The sequence below is a fragment of the Babylonia areolata genome, chromosome 5, assembly GCF_041734735.1.
Source record: "Babylonia areolata isolate BAREFJ2019XMU chromosome 5, ASM4173473v1, whole genome shotgun sequence".
NCBI lineage: Eukaryota > Metazoa > Mollusca > Gastropoda > Neogastropoda > Buccinidae > Babylonia > Babylonia areolata.
Genome location: NC_134880.1, coordinates 5,914,241 through 5,932,797, shown reverse-complemented (window position 1 = coordinate 5,932,797; position 18,557 = coordinate 5,914,241). Strand labels below are relative to the sequence as shown.

At 48.4% G+C, this 18,557-nt stretch overlaps 1 protein-coding gene across 2 annotated transcripts in view; it reads right to left on the bottom strand.

The window, feature by feature from the left end:
- Positions 1-211: 211 nt before the first annotated feature.
- Positions 212-18,557, bottom strand: part of LOC143282334 (carnosine synthase 1-like) — a 22,354-nt gene continuing 4,008 nt past the window's right edge. For both annotated transcript variants that reach the window (XM_076587940.1, XM_076587941.1), the window contains 7 exons: positions 16,685-16,892; positions 16,304-16,374; positions 15,627-15,858; positions 13,381-13,643; positions 8,120-8,509; positions 5,349-5,667; positions 212-2,101 (listed from right to left, as the gene is read on the bottom strand). In XM_076587940.1, the coding sequence (XP_076444055.1) occupies positions 1,485-2,101; positions 5,349-5,667; positions 8,120-8,509; positions 13,381-13,643; positions 15,627-15,858; positions 16,304-16,374; positions 16,685-16,892 (2,100 nt within the window). In that variant the 3' untranslated portion in view covers positions 212-1,484. The remainder of the gene's footprint in view (positions 2,102-5,348; positions 5,668-8,119; positions 8,510-13,380; positions 13,644-15,626; positions 15,859-16,303; positions 16,375-16,684; positions 16,893-18,557) is intronic.

Below are 18,557 nucleotides of genomic sequence, written 5' to 3'. Positions count from 1 at the left end.
GCCAGGTGTAATGTGCTGCTCATCTTGGTGATACTGATCAAGACTGTGTACGGTTGAATATATATATCTGGGGCCAACTTGCCCCCAAGGCTGCAGCACTAACAGCCGGTGCAGTTTTGCCTCCTGGTTTGAAAGTCATATATATATAGAGAGAGAGAGATAGATAGATAGATAGATAGATAGATAGATAGATAGATAGATAGATAGATAGATATACAGACTGAACCCTGTATGGATGGACAACAGCATCACCATTAAACAAGATCAGACACCATCATGTTCTGACTACAATGGACTGAGAGTATTGCAGAATGAATGGGAAAACCATATACAGAGACCACATGCTTTGACACAACCAACAGACCCGGAAGAATCTGGCGAACAATTCTCTTGTTTGGCGCTCATATGACTCTCCAGAATGAAATGAGAACAAGAAGGGATTATTTCTGATGCGTTATTGTAACTGGAAAATAATTATAAAGGAAAACAGACAAACATAAAACCCCAAGAAACCCCAAACATTTACGTCTCTTATTCAACCACCCATAATGCAACACCCACTTTCACAGTCATCGTATTGACTCTACTCTTCAGAAGCATGCTGATTCCTCAAATGGTCCAGGTGGAATACACCTGATTTTCTGAAACGTCTCCTGGTAACTTTTCTGTAAACAGCTCTAGAAGTATGTTGCCCAAGGCAATTTACCTTCTTCACAACAACCAGTCAGGCTGCTAGATCCCCCCCACGCCTCCCAACATATATACGTACATACAGACATGCACGCGCGCACACGCACGAACACACACACACACATGTACTGAAGCGTGTGCGGGTTTTCATATATGGCTAGCAGAAGTAGCAATGCCATCTTTCTCCCCAGTGGGCCTGTCTGAATTAACTCTCTCCATACGAACGGCGAAAGAGACGACGTTAACAGCGTTTCACCCCAATTACCATCATCAAAATATTGCAAGCGGAAGGCTCTTATACTGAAGAGGTGAATGTTGACAAAGAATACCACAATTCTGATGACGGAAGCTAAAGGTTGGGTCGTTTAGACACCCACTGGACATCCGAGGGGTCTATGTGGAGGAGAGAGGACTGGCCGTACTGAGTGAGTTAACCACTCCCTTCTGACACTGGCAGCTGAGGTATCGTACTTCTTTAGCGCGCTGCAAAGGGCATTACATCGTTGAGGTCGCTTTTCTGCTGTACAGCAGACGTTTCTTGAGCTCTCTCTCTCCCATCAGGAGCGCCGCTCAATGATAAAAAGAAGATAAAACAACAACAACAAAACTGTTTTGAAAAGCAGTCGTCATAAATCATTTACGTGATTGAGATGTATCAATAAAACACTTGAAAAGTATCAATCTGTGAGTGAGAGAGGAATAGGTAAAAAAAAAAAAAATCAATCAATAAAAAAAAGAACATTCGCTTCTGAATACATTTCAGCCTGCTCTGTGATTTGCCTGCTGTGTGCACATCACTGGGAAAGGTCAACAAAATCCGACAGCACTTCCAGAAGAGACTCCTCCGTTTCCAGCCCCAGACTTGTGCTGACCCTCATCAGCTTGGTCTTCGCATCCTGCAGACATGGTGCTCGTACAGCCAGGTTCCCGTACGGCTCCTTAAATGCGCCATTTTGGGGGACCACCTCAGCTTCAAACTGAGAGAAGATGATGTCACCTTTCTGGTGCAGAGCTTGAAGATGTTCGGGTGATGCCGTTGTGGCCAGGGCTTGAGCGTGGCGGGAAGGGCACAGCATGATACCCATGATGCATCCCTTCCTCAAATCATTGTCATCACGCTGCACACTGCTGAGCAGATCCCCGCCTCTGTCTTTCTGTTCCTCTTCAAGGCTGCTGCTTCCTGACAGCACAGGCCGAATGCCACAGGCACACATCAGAGCCAGGTGGAAGATGTCCACGTTATAAATCAGACGTATCCACTGGCGCAGGTAATAACCTCCTATGCGTGCGTTAACTTCAAGAAGGCGTGCACCACATGACGTCATCATCATCTCCACGTTGTAGACACCGGTGTGTAAGCCCAGGCCTCGACAGCAAGAGGCTGCTGCCCTGATCAGCTGCTGCTGTTGTTCTGTGGAACACACACACACACACACACACACACACACACACACACACACACACACACACACACACACACACATTGAATACACTTGTTTCATGCGTGCTTTTCAGCTATGACACAACTTTGACAGAGTTCTGGCAGTCCTATCATCGCGTGGAAGGAAAACGAACACAACAACAAACCCAGATATGTTAGACTGCTAGAACAAAAAGCTTGAAACATAAAAAAAAAAAATGAAAATAAAAAATAAAATAAAAATAATGAAGAAGAAAAAAAAGGATCTGCCCTGTTCAAATGATTCATATCGCCGTGGCGAAGTGGTTAGCGTCGCGGACTGACGGCTGGGAGGACGCGGGTTCGTTTCCTAGCGGAGGTGGGATTTTGGCCCGCGACCGGCTCTTACCTGGAGATGAGTGTGATATGGGCTTCAATGGAAAGACTGAGACCACACAGCTGAGTGCCGTCCACTTCACGGATGCGTCTTTGGGTGTGTTGCTCTAATTTCCTGACCATCACTGCAAGTGTCTGTATCTCGCGGGCCTGGTTGACGCCAGGATATCATCATGACAGGAAGCGTAGCTAACAGCCTTGTCACGAAGTTCGAAACCAAAATGGACCTCCATAGCAGTATCCTCATCAACATCATCATTATCATCCTCCTTTTCCATCATCGATATTAAAAAAAAAGCTCTAAATTGCGTGCCCTTTCATGCCCTGTTCTCGTGGTGACCTCAATTTCGATATCCCTCCACTTCCGTACTTGAGATCAGTCTTGTCGGCAGATTCATGGGGGACTGTCATTGGAAGGACGTGGTGGCGGTCTCCACTCTGGGGGAGACGTTCACTCAGTTTGGCTCTGCGACTAAGCAATTATTGCCGTCATTAGGGGGCTTAGTATGTGGTGTCCTAAGTACGTTAAACCAGAACAGGCACTACTGAACATCACTGAAAGGACTCCGCAGCAGTGCAGGATCTCCTCTGGTGTGTAGCCTCCTGACGATCTATCATCGATGGTTCCCTGTGGACTGCCGACACTATGACTGCAACAGATGAACCCGGGTGTGGCTGTGTATTGGGTACTCAAAATGAGCGGCGTGGGAGTAATGCCCTTGAAACGGAGTAGATGATTGGACAGCAGAATAAAAAAAAGATCTGCTCTGTTCAAACGCTACATACAAAAGAAGGATCAGGAAAAATAAAACTTCGATGAAAAGAAGACACATATTTTCATGTCAATAAACTGAAACAAAGATGACATTACAACAGATGATCTGAATGAATCAATAGCAAATTGCAAGAAAGACACTGCCCTGACCCAAACAATGTTCGCAACTTGGACATCAAAATCGCGGAAGAATACAACGGCGAACTATTCAGTCTGTATCGAAACATTTTTACGATAGAATTTTGCCAGAGTATGGGATACATTGCTTGTTAAAGCCTGTACCTTAAACTGGGAAAGGATCATCAAGAAGGCGGGTACCACATCCTAACAATTCAGTTTCAGTTTCAAGGAGGTGGGAGAGCGAGCTGACAGACCCATACATAATTCTAGCATCTTCAAAACCAGTTCTGTAATGCGATGCTCCAGTCAGCATGCCCGGTCCCCTCCAACTCTACATTCATTCACACCGCCACCCCTTCTGAACGATCATACTGAAATGCATACATTAATACTTTAACAAAATGTCCCCTGTCACCAATATGTGTGACGGGACATTAAACAAAATTCCTCATCCTCCCTCCAGTCAGCATCTGCCCCCATAGCAGAGGAAACAACAACACGCACCGTGTGTGGCCAGATGCATTACAAAGAACAGCAGCTGACGTCAACAATGCCTGTGACGGTGTACCTGTGGGCAGTAGGCAAGACATGACGTCAACAATGCCTGTGACGGTGTACCTGTGGGCAGTAGGGAAGACATGACGTCAACAATGCCTGTGACGGTGTACCTGTGGGCAGTAGGGAAGACATGACGTCAACAATGCCTGTGACGGTGTACCTGTGGGCAGTAGGCAAGACATGACGTCAACAATGCCTGTGACGGTGTATCTGTGGGCAGTAGGTAAGACATGACGTCAACAATGCCTGTGACGGTGTACCTGTGGGCAGTGGGGAAGACATGACGTCAACAATGCCTGTGACGGTGTACCTGTGGGCAGTAGGGAAGATATGACGTCAACAATGCCTGTGACGGTGTACCTGTGGGCAGTAGGGAAGATATGACGTCAACAATGCCTGTGACGGTGTACATGTGGACAGTAGGGAAGGCATGACGTCAACAATGCCTGTGACGGTGTACCTGTGGGCAGTGGGGAAGACATGACGTCAACAATGCCTGTGACGGTGTACCTGTGGGCAGTAGGGAAGACATGACGTCAACAATGCCTGTGACGGTGTACCTGTGGGCAGTAGGGAAGATATGACGTCAACAATGCCTGTGACGGTGTACCTGTGGGCAGTAGGGAAGATATGACGTCAACAATGCCTGTGACGGTGTACATGTGGACAGTAGGGAAGACATGACGTCAACAATACCTGTGACGGTGTACCTGTTGGCAGTAGGGAAGACATGACGTCAACAATGCCTGTGACGGTGTACATGTGGACAGCATGGAAGACATGACGTCAACAATACCTGTGACGGTGTACCTGTTGGCAGTAGGGAAGGCATGACGTCAACAATTCCTGTGACGGTGTACCTGTGGGCAGTAGGGAAGACATGACGTCAACAATGCCTGTGACGGTGTTCCTGTGGGCAGCAGGGAAGGCATGACGGCAACAATACCTGTGACGCTGTACCTGTGGGCAGCAGGGAAGGCATGACGTCAACAATTCCTGTGACGGTGTACCTGTGGGCAGTAGGGAAGACATGACGTCAACAATGCCTGTGACGGTGTACCTGTGGGCAGTAGGGAAGACATGACGTCAACAATGCCTGTGACGGTGTACCTGTGGGCAGTAGGGAAGACATGACGTCAACAATGCCTGTGACGGTGTACCTGTGGGCAGTAGGGAAGATATGACGTCAGCAATGCCTGTGACGGTGTGCCTGTGGGCAGCAGGGAAGGCATGATATCAACAATACCTGTGACGCTGTACCTGTGGGCAGTAGGGAAGACATGATATCAACAATACTTGTGACGGTGTATCTGTGGGCAGCAGGGAAGGCATGACGTCAACAATACCTGTGACGGTGTACCTGTGGGCAACAGGGAAAACATGATATCAACAATACTTGTGACGGTGTACCTGTGGGCAGCAGGGAAGGCATGACGGCAACAGTCTCCATGGAGAGCGACATGTGGGTGGGACTGTTGTCTGAGATGAAGGCCGCCACAAGCTGGCCCTGGAACAGCACCACGTCCACGTCGTGCTCAGTGCCCACGAGGCGAGGCATCATGACCATCGACTGCCCGTGCCCCAGGCCCACTCCAGGGAAGTCCGCGTCACTGCGCAGGTTCCTGTCCACCAACTCCATGTGCTGACACGCTTCCTTCATGCTGTGCACGTGCTTCACGCCCACTGCTCCAGAACCGAATTCCAGTTTCATCACAGCCGGCAGAGAAACCTAAGACCAACAACAAAGACTAAGTTTCTTTAGGCTTTGAAGTCAATCCGAGGAAAAACACCTGTGAATAAAACCGTGATTTAGACTAAAAAATCATCAGTCAGTGGCATTTTATGCATTGAGAAAAAAATGACTTCAAAGAGCTGTGTAAGTAGCGGCTTCTATCCGTCTCTCAGATGGACTTTGATGGTTAGCATCACGTGCTCCCCCCCCCCACCCCCCCCTTTGTCTGTCTCTTCCGTCAGTCTATCTCTATGTCTGTCTCTTCTGTCAGTCTCTCTCTTTGTCGCTTCTGTCAGTCTCTCTGTCTCTTCCGTCAGTCTCTCTCTATGTCTCTTCATTCAGTCTCTCTCTCTGTCTCTTCTGACAGTCTCTCTCTCTCTGTCTCTTCTGTCAGTCTCTCTCTGTGTCTCTTCTGTCAGTCTCTCTCTGTGTCTGTCTCTTCTGTCAGTCTCTGTCTCTATCTCTTCTGTCAGTCTCTCTCTCTCTGTCGCTTCTGTCAGTCTCTCTCTATGTCTCTTCTGTCAGTCTCTCTCTGTTTCTGTCTCTTCTGACAGTCTCTCTGTACTGTTAGTCTCTGTGTGTGTCAGTCTCTCTCTCAATGCCATGCGTCGATCAGTCTGCCTGTCTCTGTCTCTGTCGCTTCTGCCAGTCTCTCTCTGTTTCTGTCTCTTCTGTCAGTCTCTCTCTGTTTCTGTCTCTTCTGTCAGTCTCTGTCTCTCTGTGTCTCTTCTGTCAGTCTCTCTCTGTGTCTCTTCTGTCAGTCTCTCTCTGTTTCTGTCTCTTCTGTCAGTCTCTCTCTGTGTCTCTTCTGTCAGTCTCTCTCTGTTTCTGTCTCTTCTGTCAGTCTCTGTCTCTTCTGTCAGTCTCTCTCTATGTCTGTCTCTTCTGACAGTCTCTCTCTATGTCTGTCTCTTCTGACAGTCTCTCTGTCTCTTCTGTCAGTCTCTCTCTGTGTCTCTTCTGTCAGTCTCTGTCTGTGTCTCTTCTGACAGTCTCTCTCTACTGTCAGTCTCTGTGTGTGTGAGTCTCTCTCTACTGTCAGTCTGTGTGTGTGTGTGTGTGTGTGTGTGAGTCTCTCTCTACTGTCAGTCTATGTGTGTGTGTGTGTCAGTCTCTCTGTACTGTCAGTCTCTGTGTGTGTCAGTCTCTCTCTCTCTCTCTCAATGTCATGCGTCGATCAGTCTGCCTGTCTCCTTCATTCCCCCACCTTCTTCACTCCTCCCCGTACCTCATCGTGTTTACCCCCTCCAGCACACCTCTTGTCTCTATTCTTGCTTCTTCTCAGCTTTATTCTGTTGTACATAAATATTGGAACTTTTATCGATGGTGTTGATGATCTCAATATTCTGGCTCTCTGGATTTTGTTTGTTTGTTGTTTGTTTGTTTTTTGTTGTTGTTGTTTTTGCTGCTTTTTCTTTTCATCTTCAAATTTATTTGTCCAGAGGGTCAGATACGAACAAGCATATTGTGCTTACTGCTTTACCCTCTTAAATCTCTCCCTCTCTATCTTTCGCTCGAGTGTGTTCTTTTCCGCGCGCTCGTGTGTTTGTGCGCGTGCATGGCTATCCGATGCTAATGCTGTCCTAAAATTGCCCGTGATACAAAAATATCCATGAGAGTGGGTCTGTCGGTTGAATAATGCGGATATCCTAACGGCAGTCACCACACGATCACCACACTTAAAACATGCACACCTGGTGCTACCTTTGTCACACATCACCACACTTAAAAATGCACAACTTGGGCTACCTTTGTCACACATCACCACACATAGTATGCACACCTGGTGCTACCTTTGTCATACATCACCACATAGTATGCACACCTGGTGCTACCTTTGTCACACATCACTACACATAGTATGCACACATGGTGCTACCCTTGTCACACATCACTACACATAGTATACACACCTGGTGCTACCTTTGTCATACATCACCACACATAGTATGCACACCTGGTGCTACCTTTGTCATACATCACCACATAGTATGCACACCTGGTGCTACCTTTGTCATACATCACCACACATAGTATGCACACCTGGTGCTACCTTTGTCACACATCACCACACATATTATGCACACCTGGTGCTACCTTTGTCATACATCACCACATAGTATGCACACCTGGTGCTACCTTTGTCATACATCACCACACATAGTATGCACACCTGGTGCTACCTTTGTCATACATCACCACACATAGTATGCACACCTGGTGCTACCTTTGTCATACATCACCACATAGTATGCACACCTGGTGCTACCTTTGTCATACATCACCACACATAGTATGCACACCTGGTGCTACCTTTGTCATACATCACCACACTTAAAACATACACACCTGGTGCTGCCTTTGTCACACATCACCACACATAGTATGCACACCTGGTGCTACCTTTGTCATACATCACCACACACACAACAAGCACACCTGTTGCTACCTTTGTCACAGCATCATGCAGCTGTTCAGGCGTGGCCACCCTCAGCACAGGACTGGCGTAGGCAGCGGTGGGCAGCTGATGGGGTGGCACCTCCCTCTGCTGGCCCAGCACAGAGTGAGTCCTTTCCTTGGACTTGGCGTTCAGGACAGCCTCCACAGACACGGCGTGCTTCAGACCTAAAGCCTGCCCCACACGAGCCGCCAGTGGCACACAGTCCTCCCACCAGGCCAGGCAGCCAGCGATGTCACGTGCCGCCACAGTGTCCCGCAGCAGGCGCGTGATGGTGAGGGCATGGCGCGTGTCCTGCCTGTGGTCCGACATGTCCACGTGCAGAAAGGTGTGCACCCAGCGGCTGGCGGGGTGACGGGGGTCAGAGTCCACCAGCACCACCTGTTGACGGCAACATGATGACGTCATCATGGGACTGACGTCAATGGTCACTTTCTGTCTTTTACAGCACGTGGTGCCAGGGACCTGTCAGCTGTGGCTGTTTAGCTACCAGGTGAACAGCAAAAACAACAACAATAACAACTGCAGCAACAACAACAACACAAACGATCGCGTTCTAAATGGAGTGATTACTTCCACAGCTGGTTCCAATTTGAGGATTGTCATAGCCGGGGGCGGTAGCGGGGATAAGTTCCCACCACCTATAAAGTGCTCCCATACGGCGTGCGTCTCAAATAGCCTCTGACAAACAAGCCCAACTCCTGGCCTGCCAATGTGGCTTAGCCTCTAAGCCCGGCGGAACTGCTTTTACTGACAGGAGAAGGGGCGAAAGGCGTGTCTCTGGCGCCTCAAAACCAGATGCTACGGGCCGATGGAGCTCGTCATCCTGGGAGAGCAGTCCATCAAGGGGATGGAAAACCCTGACTCTAAACCTCAGTCGCCTTGATGCATATCCGGTCACGGGAAGAACTTCGGGAGTGGACCCTGAGGAAAAAATCCGGAATTGGAGGCCCTAAAGCGGTTGGACATCACATTGACTTTCTTCTGGCAGCTCCTGCAGCCAAGCTGGTGCCAAACGTATTGCTCTGCGTTCCTTCGGACTACATCGATGAGGCCAAGAGGGGGATTCTGGCAACTGGGCAACCCAGGATCTTCATAAACTTCGCCCAGGTTCACGCCCTGGAGAGGTCACTTCAATGCCGCTGTCCTCAGCGACAGGAACAACACGGGAGGCAGCAGTTACGAGTTATAAGCTAGGACCGATTGGCGTTAAGTCCAGGCGCTTCGGGCTGCCTCCGACAATGGGAGGGACCATCGTAGTCCCACTGGTCAGCTACCGCCCGCTCCAAGCTGGGCAGCACCCAGCCAATAAGGAAAACGGCCACGTAAGACGAATGGATGACGGACGAATCCCCAAGGACATCCTTTATGGCGAGCTCGCCACCGGTCCCAGACCTGCAGGTAAATCTGCCCTACGCTACAGGGACGTCTGAAAACGAGACATGAGGGCAGGCGACATGGACCCATCAGGTTGGAAGGTGGTGGCTGAAGACCGCAACAGCTGGATAAGGACCGTGAAGGCATACGTCCAGAGGAGTGAGGAGAAGAGAGAACGGCACTGGGAAGAGGGAAGAGAGCACTAACGGCAGAGGGCAGAATCCGTACCCTTTGAGCCATAATAATAATAATAATAATGGATACTTATATAGCACACTATCCAGAAATCTGCTCTAGGTGCTTTACAAAAACGCTTTTGATAACATAAAACATTATATGTATGTTACATACACACACCAAAATGTGACCACACACACACACACACACACACACACACACACACAAACACACACACACACACACACACGCACGCACGCACGCACGCACACACACACACACACACACTGCATACATACATTTTAACATACATGTGTATCTAACAGCTACCCTAACACATACACACACATAGGCAGGCACATACTTACAAAAACACACGCACACACAATACACATTCATATACATGCATGTAGTTGTGGGCCTGCCACAACTGAACTTATTGCTGAGGGAAAAGGTGAGTTTTGAGACGAGATTTAAAAGCCATGCGCGACTTTCACCTGCAACAACTGCAAGAGGGCCTGCCGATCCAGAATCGGAATGTACAGCCACAGCAGGTGCTGCAACTCAACTTGACTGAACCAGGCGTAGAGTTCCATTGTCTCCCGAGACAGACAGACGTCAACAACTTCTACGGCTGCGGCAATGACAATGAATACGCTTGGTGAAGGTGGATGTCAATTTCGTTATGGTGTAAGGGAAGTAACTGGCTGTTTCTTTTAGAGCTAGCAATTTATTTATCTCCCATGCAGTTTTCTTTGGATGTGTTGGTGTTACATTGCTTGCTGCATGTGTCACATTCGCTGCATGTCAATTTCGTTATGGTGTAAGGGAAGTAACTGGCTGTTTCTTTTAGAGCTAGCAATTTATTTATCTCCCATGCAGTTTTCTTTGGATGTGTTGGTGTTACATTGCTTGCTACATGCCGCTCTGAGTCGTGTTGACTTTGTGGAATATTTCGATAGAGGTTTCTTTCATTATTTTGCGTAATCTAATTTAGGTAACTATTTGTGCTGTTAGGATTTTTTGTTGTGCTGCCCTCTCATCTGCACCGTTTCATTTGCGTCACTCTCATGTCATTCATTCTTCATACACAGCAACATCCGGGCTCGTCTGCCACAGTTTCGGCATTGGCAGTCCACAGGGAACATCCGTGATAGGCCGCCAGGGGCCATATTCAAAACAAAATTCATTTTGCCTCAAAGGCAAGTTACCTTTTACATGGTACGGACCAGCGGGTACAGGTTGACGTGAGGGTTAGGCTATCTTTGTATTCAGGACACGCGCTGTGCACTCAGGCAGCTAACCCATCGTCTGTGATTAAAAATCCCGGTGATTCCCTTCTGTGCATGCTCTTTCACTTCTGACCACACCCCAGTTCAGAGCACTATCGAGAGAGTTAGCAAAACACGGGCTATCCACAAAGCACGCCTGTTTTCCCTCAACAAAAACAACAATACAAAAGGATCCACCATGTTTACCTCTGCTTCATGGGCAGTCACCATTAGCGACTAGTGAGGGCGATTTGGTAGACCTGCGGGTAGGCTCATGACTTCCTGATACTGAATATTCCTTACACTCGGGTTGTTTGCCTTGCCTCAGGCAGATTACCCAAAGTACACTTTTACCCACAGGGACGATGGTCTTTTGAATATGGCCCCAGGAAGCCACTCAACAGAGGAGACTCTGCACTGCCACTGAGTCACTTCTGTGGTGTTCACTTGTGCCTGATCTTTTGATCCATGATAGGCAGGACACCACCTATGGACCCCCGTTGGCAACAACGGTCAATTTGTCACACAGCCAGACAGTGAGCGCCCCCCCCCACCCCCCCGGCCCCCCTCCACCCCTTTCTGCAGAGTCAAGAACACCACCCCGCGGAATGCAGTACAGATTGCTAGTGGAAACTTGATGTGGATTCTTTGTGTATATCTGGATTCTTGTGCAGTGTGTGTGTGTGTGTGTGTGTGTGTGTGTGTGTGCGTGTGTGTGTGTGTGTGTGTGTGTGTGTGTGTGTGTGTGTGTGTGTGTGTGTGTGTGTGTGTGTGACGTCCATGTGGACGGAGGAAGAACAAGCAGCCGTTCAGCTCTGAAGACAATAAAGATTAACCAGTCTCTGGATTCATGGCCCTCCCACTCTTTACTGAATTTATGACAATGTTCACGATTTAAACCCGGTTTTCATGATAATTATTGTTCATCTGCCACGGTCTAAGTCTCTCTCTCTCTCTCTCTCTCTCTCTCTCTCTCTCTCTCTCTCTCTCACACACACACACACACACACACACACACACACACACACACACACACACACACACACACACACACACGAAAAAAAACTGTACCCTTTACAATACAGCTGCAGCGCAGAGAAAAGATTTGTTCGGCATACTGATGACAGAAAATGAAGATATGATACTGTCACTTGCAAAATATGTATCTGAGGCAATAAATACACGGGAAACATCCACCATCGGTCCAAATACTCATTAATCAATTAAAAATTAGCATGGGTTTTATGAGGAAAAAAGCCTAGATAAAAAGGAAGGGCTACATTTTGATAGTCAGTCTCGACATTGTAATTATATGATGTGTTCGTATTGATATGATGGGTTTAGATGTTGAGGCATAAATAATTATTTCATGATATATACGTTCTTTAGTATGTGTTTGTATTGATAAATGTGTCAATGTTACATGCGTAAATATTTATATGATTTATATGTATTTTGTTTTCTGTGTACTGTCCAAACCTTGGAGATGAGCAACTGAAAGAAAGATACATTATCACCCTGTCACATGTACTTTAAGCTAATGACAAAGTGCCAAAGTGTCGCAAAAAATCTTATTAGTTTATGTTGTTTCAGTTCTGTTTTTTGGGTTTTTTCCCCCCATTTCTTTTCCATTTTATCTGTTTTGCATCATTTTGTTCTGATTAGTACCTACTATGTCATCAAAGCTTTACAGCTAATGACATTAAACATTTCAGTGTTCAGTGTTCTCACACACACACACACACACACACACACACACACACACACACACAACACACACACACACAACACACACACACACACACACACACACACACACACACACACACACACAACACACACAACACACACACACACACACACACACACAACACACACACACACACAACACACACACACACACAACACACACACACACACACACACACACACACACACACACACACACACACACACACACACACACATATTGCATGTGAGGGGGTGAGGGTGCCTCATGGACAGCTGTGTTTTTGCAACAGTGCACTGACCCACACGTGTGCATACCTTCATGATTGTGTTTTCATGTAAATGTGTTACTAATTAAAGGACCTGGAGCCCTGTCCAGAGTTCAGGCAGAGTGCACATTCACATCACTGTCATCATTGTGTGGTTCCAGTCTCCCCATGTGAGCCTGTCGCACACTGAGCTGTGGGCAGGAGGCAGCCACGGACCACGCATTCTCACAATGATGTCTCTGATTGGGGTTCGAACCCACGTCCTGGTTAGTGATGCAAGCCCACTTCTCATGCCAAGGGGTGGTGAATAGTTATTTTATCTCACTAACAAGTTAAAATATGATTGTAAAAGTAAAAGTAAGTGCACGATCTCAACCTTCAGACCACGTTCATACCCAGCCAGGATTCACACCGACTGTCCCTCACTCACCTTCACCCCCAGCTCTGCACCCTCCGTCCACAGGTGCCGCTTGCTGTAGCCCCCTCCCCCTATCACCACCACAGTCCTCCCCTCCAGCACGTGGCGCTGTGACCTGTGCAGCATGGTGCGGATGAGGGGGTTGACGGCCAGACCTCTCAGCCGAGGCTGCATCATCTCCATCATGGTCACGTGAAAGAGACAGTCGTGGGTGTTGACCTCTATCACCACGGGCACGATGCTGCCCTTCTCCTGGCTCAGGATCAGGTCAATGCCTGTGGACACACGTTTCTTCCGCTGACTTCTTGTCGGTATACCGAGGTTTGTGCCGACTTCATGTCGGTATACCGAGGTTTGTGCTGACTTCATGTCGGTATACCGGGGTTTGTGCCGACTTCATGTCGGTATACCGAGGTTTGTGCTGACTTCATGTCGGTATACCGGGGTTTGTGCTGACTTCATGTTGGTATACCGAGGTTTGTACCGATTTCATGTCGGTATACCGAGGTTTTTGCCGACTTCATGTCAGTATACCGAGGTTTGTGCTGACTTCATGTCGGTATACCGAGGTTTGTGCCGCCTTCATGTCGGTATACCGAGGTTTGTGCCGACTTCATGTCGGTATACCGAGGTTTGTGCCGATTTCATGTCGGTATACCGAGGCTTTTGCCGACTTCATGTCAGTATACCGAGGTTTGTGCTGACTTCATGTCGGTATACCGAGGTTTGTGCCGCCTTCATGTCGGTATACCGAGGTTTGTGCCGACTTCATGTCGGTATACCGAGGTTTGTGCCGACTTCATGTCGGTATACCGGGGTTTGTGCCGACTTCATGTCGGTATACCGAGGTTTGTGCTGACTTCATGTCGGTATACCGGGGTTTATGCCGACTTCATGTCGGTATACCGGGGTTTGTGCCGACTTCATGTCGGTATACCGAGGTTTGTGCCGACTTCATGTCGGTATACCGAGGTTTGTGCTGACTTCATGTCGGTATACCGAGGTTTGTGCTGACTTCATGTCGGTATACCGAGGTTTGTGCCGACTTCATGTCGATATACCGAGGTTTGTGCTGTATTCATTTTGATACATCTAGGCTAGTATGCAGCAGGCCTACTTTTATGAGAGTTCATGTTGGTGTATCTAGGTTTGTAGTTCATTAATCTTGGCTTGCGTTGAGTTCATGTCGGTATATATAGGTTTGTACTGAAAGTGTCTTTGTTAGTGCTGAGTTCATGACGGTATGTCTAGACTAGTGCTCAGTTCATGTCGGTATATGCAGGTTTGTGAAGAGTTAATGTTGGTATATCTAGATTTGTGCACAGTTTATGTCGGTATACCTAGGTTTGTGTTGAGTTCATGCTGACATACCTATATTTGACCTGAGGACATGTTACATACCCAGATTTGTATTGTGTTATTGTTGGCATATACTGGTTTGAGCAGAGCTTACATAGGTATTTAGATTGGTGCCGAGTTTATGTATACCTAGGTCTGTGCTGAGTTCAAGTTACTACATCTATGTTTGTGTTCAGTTCAAGTTGGCGCACCTATGTTTGTGTTTCGAACGCCCCTGCCCAAACTGAACTGTCCTGTGTGAAATTCAGAAAAGGAGACACGGTGATGACCCCTTCTGTCAATTCACAACACCCCCACACCACACAACACCACACCACATCCCCCCCACACACACCCACACCACACCTCCACACCCCCACACCACACACCACACCTCCACACCCCCACACCACACACCACACCACACCCCCACACCACACTCCACACCACACCTCCACACCCCCACACCACACAACACCACACCACACTCCCACACCACACCACACCTCCACACCCCCACACCACACAACGCCACACACCCCCACACCACACCTCCACACCCCCACACCACACACCACACCACACACCACAACCCCACACCACACAACACCAAACCTCACCCCCACACACACCCACACACCACACCTCCACACCCCCACACCACACCACACACCACACCACACACCACACCCCCACACCACACAACACCACACCTCACCCCCACACACACCCCCACACCACACCTCCACACCCCCACACCACACCACACCTCCACACCACACACCACACCACACAACCCCTCCACACCCCCACACCACACCACACACCACACAACATCACACCTCCCCCCCCTCCCCCCCCCCCCCACACACACTTCCACACCCCCACACAACACAACGCCACACCACACCACCACCCACCCACAAGCTCAGTCTGACAGCCGTGACCCCCTCTCTGCTGATTGGTCAGCATGGCTTCCTGTCTCATCAGCTCCGCCATCACCTCTTCACAGGTGTGGGCCACGGCCCGGTAGATGGCGCGCTGCCTGCCCTCCCCCTTCACCCCCCACTTGGTGAGGGTGAGGGACAGGGAGATAGGCACTGCCTTCGCCCCGCCGATGGGCTGACTGCTGTCACCGAGGTCACACACCGCCTGGAGGACACATCATAATAATAATATTATTTTATTTCTATTTTGCGCTATAATACAAACATAAGCAAGCTCTAAGCGCTTTACAATCCAATACCTAAAGTGAAACAAGAAAGCATATATCTGTGCCACTGTACCTGTATCTGTGCTATTGTATCTGTATCTGTACCTGTATCTATACCACTGTGCCCGTATCTGTACCTCTGCAGCCGAGTCTGTGCCAGTGTACGTGAATATGTGTCAAAGTACCTGAGAGTGTACTACTGTACGTAAGTTTGTATTACTCTACCCGAGTCTGTACTATTGTACATGAGTTTTACTGCTGTACCTGAGTCTCCACTACTGTGCTTGAGAGTGTACTACTGTACCCGAGAGTGTACTACTGTACCTAAGTTTGTACTACTGTACCCGAGTCTTTACTGCAGTACCTGAGTCTGTACCACTGTACCTGAGTCATATAGGCGCCGTTGTCAGGTGTCCTCACCACAATGGCCCTGATACGGAATCCAAGCTGCGTGTCTGTGGACAGAAGATGAGGAAAAGAGTCAATATCGTAACAAATGGGCCTCATAGATCAGTCAGACACACAGAACTGCACGAAAGATTTATCTTGAAACAACCCACCGTTCAAATACGGTTCGATTGGATATTAATACTGTGTCCGTTTGTCATAAGAGACGATTTGTGCTTCGTTGGCAGACCCAACAGAGATGCCATATAGCATCAGCAAGGTGTTTTCTAACATCGCCTCATCATCAGTACACGCTGTTGGGGTTTGCGGGATTACAGGACTGTATGGACAGAGCAAAGCCATCAAACCCATTCTGACTTTGAGCGTCAAGGGCGTGACGTCCCAGGCCAGAGGTCCTCACGGGCGGGAAGGTGGCGCGGTAAGACTGCACGAGGAGACCGGTGCCCGCGTCAATGACGGTCAAAAGGTGAAGGACGGCCTCAAGGACAGAGGTGACGTCATGACGGTCGTGATAACTGACGCCCCTACAAGAGCCCCATGTGACCCCGAACGGCTTCACCACGACCTGTAACAAAGATCACACACTGTCCTTTCTTTCTCTTCACCACGACCTGTAACAAGGATCACACACTGTCCTTTCTTTCTCTTCACCACGACCTGTAACAAACAGCGCACACTGTCCTTTCTTTCTCTTCACCACGACCTGTAACAAACAGCGCACACTGTCCTTTCTTTCTCTTCACCACGACCTGTAACAAACAGCGCACAGTCCTTTCTTTCTCTTCACCACGACCTGTAACAAGGATCACACACTGTTCTTTCTTTCTCTTCACCACGACCTGTAACAAGCAGCACACATTGTACTTTCTTCCCATTCACCACGACCTGTAACAAGGAGCACACACTGTCCTTTCCCTTCACCACGACCTGTAACAAGCAGCACACACTGTCCTTTCTCTTCACCACGACCTGTAACAAGGAGCACACACTGTCCTTTCTTTCTCTTCACCACGACCTGTAACAAGGATCACACACTGTTCTTTCTTTCTCTTCACCACGACCTGTAACAAGGATCACACACTGTTCTTTCTTTCTCTTCACCACGACCTGTAACAAGGATCACACACTGTTCTTTCTTTTTCTTCACCACGACCTGTAACAAGGATCACACACTGTTCTTTCTTTTTCTTCACCACGACCTGTAACAAGGATCACACACTGTTCTTTCTTTCTCTTCACCACGACCTGTAACAAGGATCACACACTGTTCTTTCTTTCTCCTCACCACGACCTGTAACAAGCAGCACACACTGTCCTTTCTCTTCACCACGACCTGTAACAAGCAGCACACACTGCCCTTTCTTTCTCTTCACGACGACCTGTAACAAGGATCATACACTATCCTTTCTTCCCCTTCACCACGACCTGTAACAAGCAGCACACACTGTCCTTTCTCTTCACCACGACCTGTAACAAGGATCATACACTATCCTTTCTTCCCTTTCACCACGGCCTGTAACAAGCAACACACACTGTCCTTTCTTTCCCTTCACCACGACCTGTAACAAGCAGCACATATGTTACTGTGCGCTGCTTGTAGGAAGTACTTGAAGTAGGCAGTGTGTGCTGCCTTAGTGTGTGATGCTTTTGCTAAGTAGGGTGAACTGCTTAGTGTGTGTGCTGTATTGTAAAGTAAACACTCTGTAAAAACCACTCCATGTGGCCCTGCTATTGATGTGAGGAGAGAGTGAGTGAGTGCATCATTAGTTGATCCTATATCCCCCCTGCATAACTCCCCTCTCTCTTCTATCAGAATCGAACCACAACAAGAAAACAGCACTTTTTACACATACTATCCTTTCTTCCCCTTCACCACGACCTGTAACAAGGATCACACACTGTCCTTTCCCTTCACCACGACCTGTAACAAGCAGCACACACTGTCCTTTCCCTTCACCACGACCTGTAACAAGCAGCACACACTGTCCTTTCTTCCCCTTCACCACGACCTGTAACAAGGATCACACACTGTCCTTTCCCTTCACCACGACCTGTAACAAGCAGCACACACTGTCCTTTCTTCCCCTTCACCACGACCTGTAACAAGGATCACACACTGTCCTTTCTTTCCCTTCACCACGACCTGTAACAAGGATCACACACTGTCCTTTCCCTTCACCACGACCTGTAACAAGCAGCACACACTGTCCTTTCTTTCCCTTCACCACGA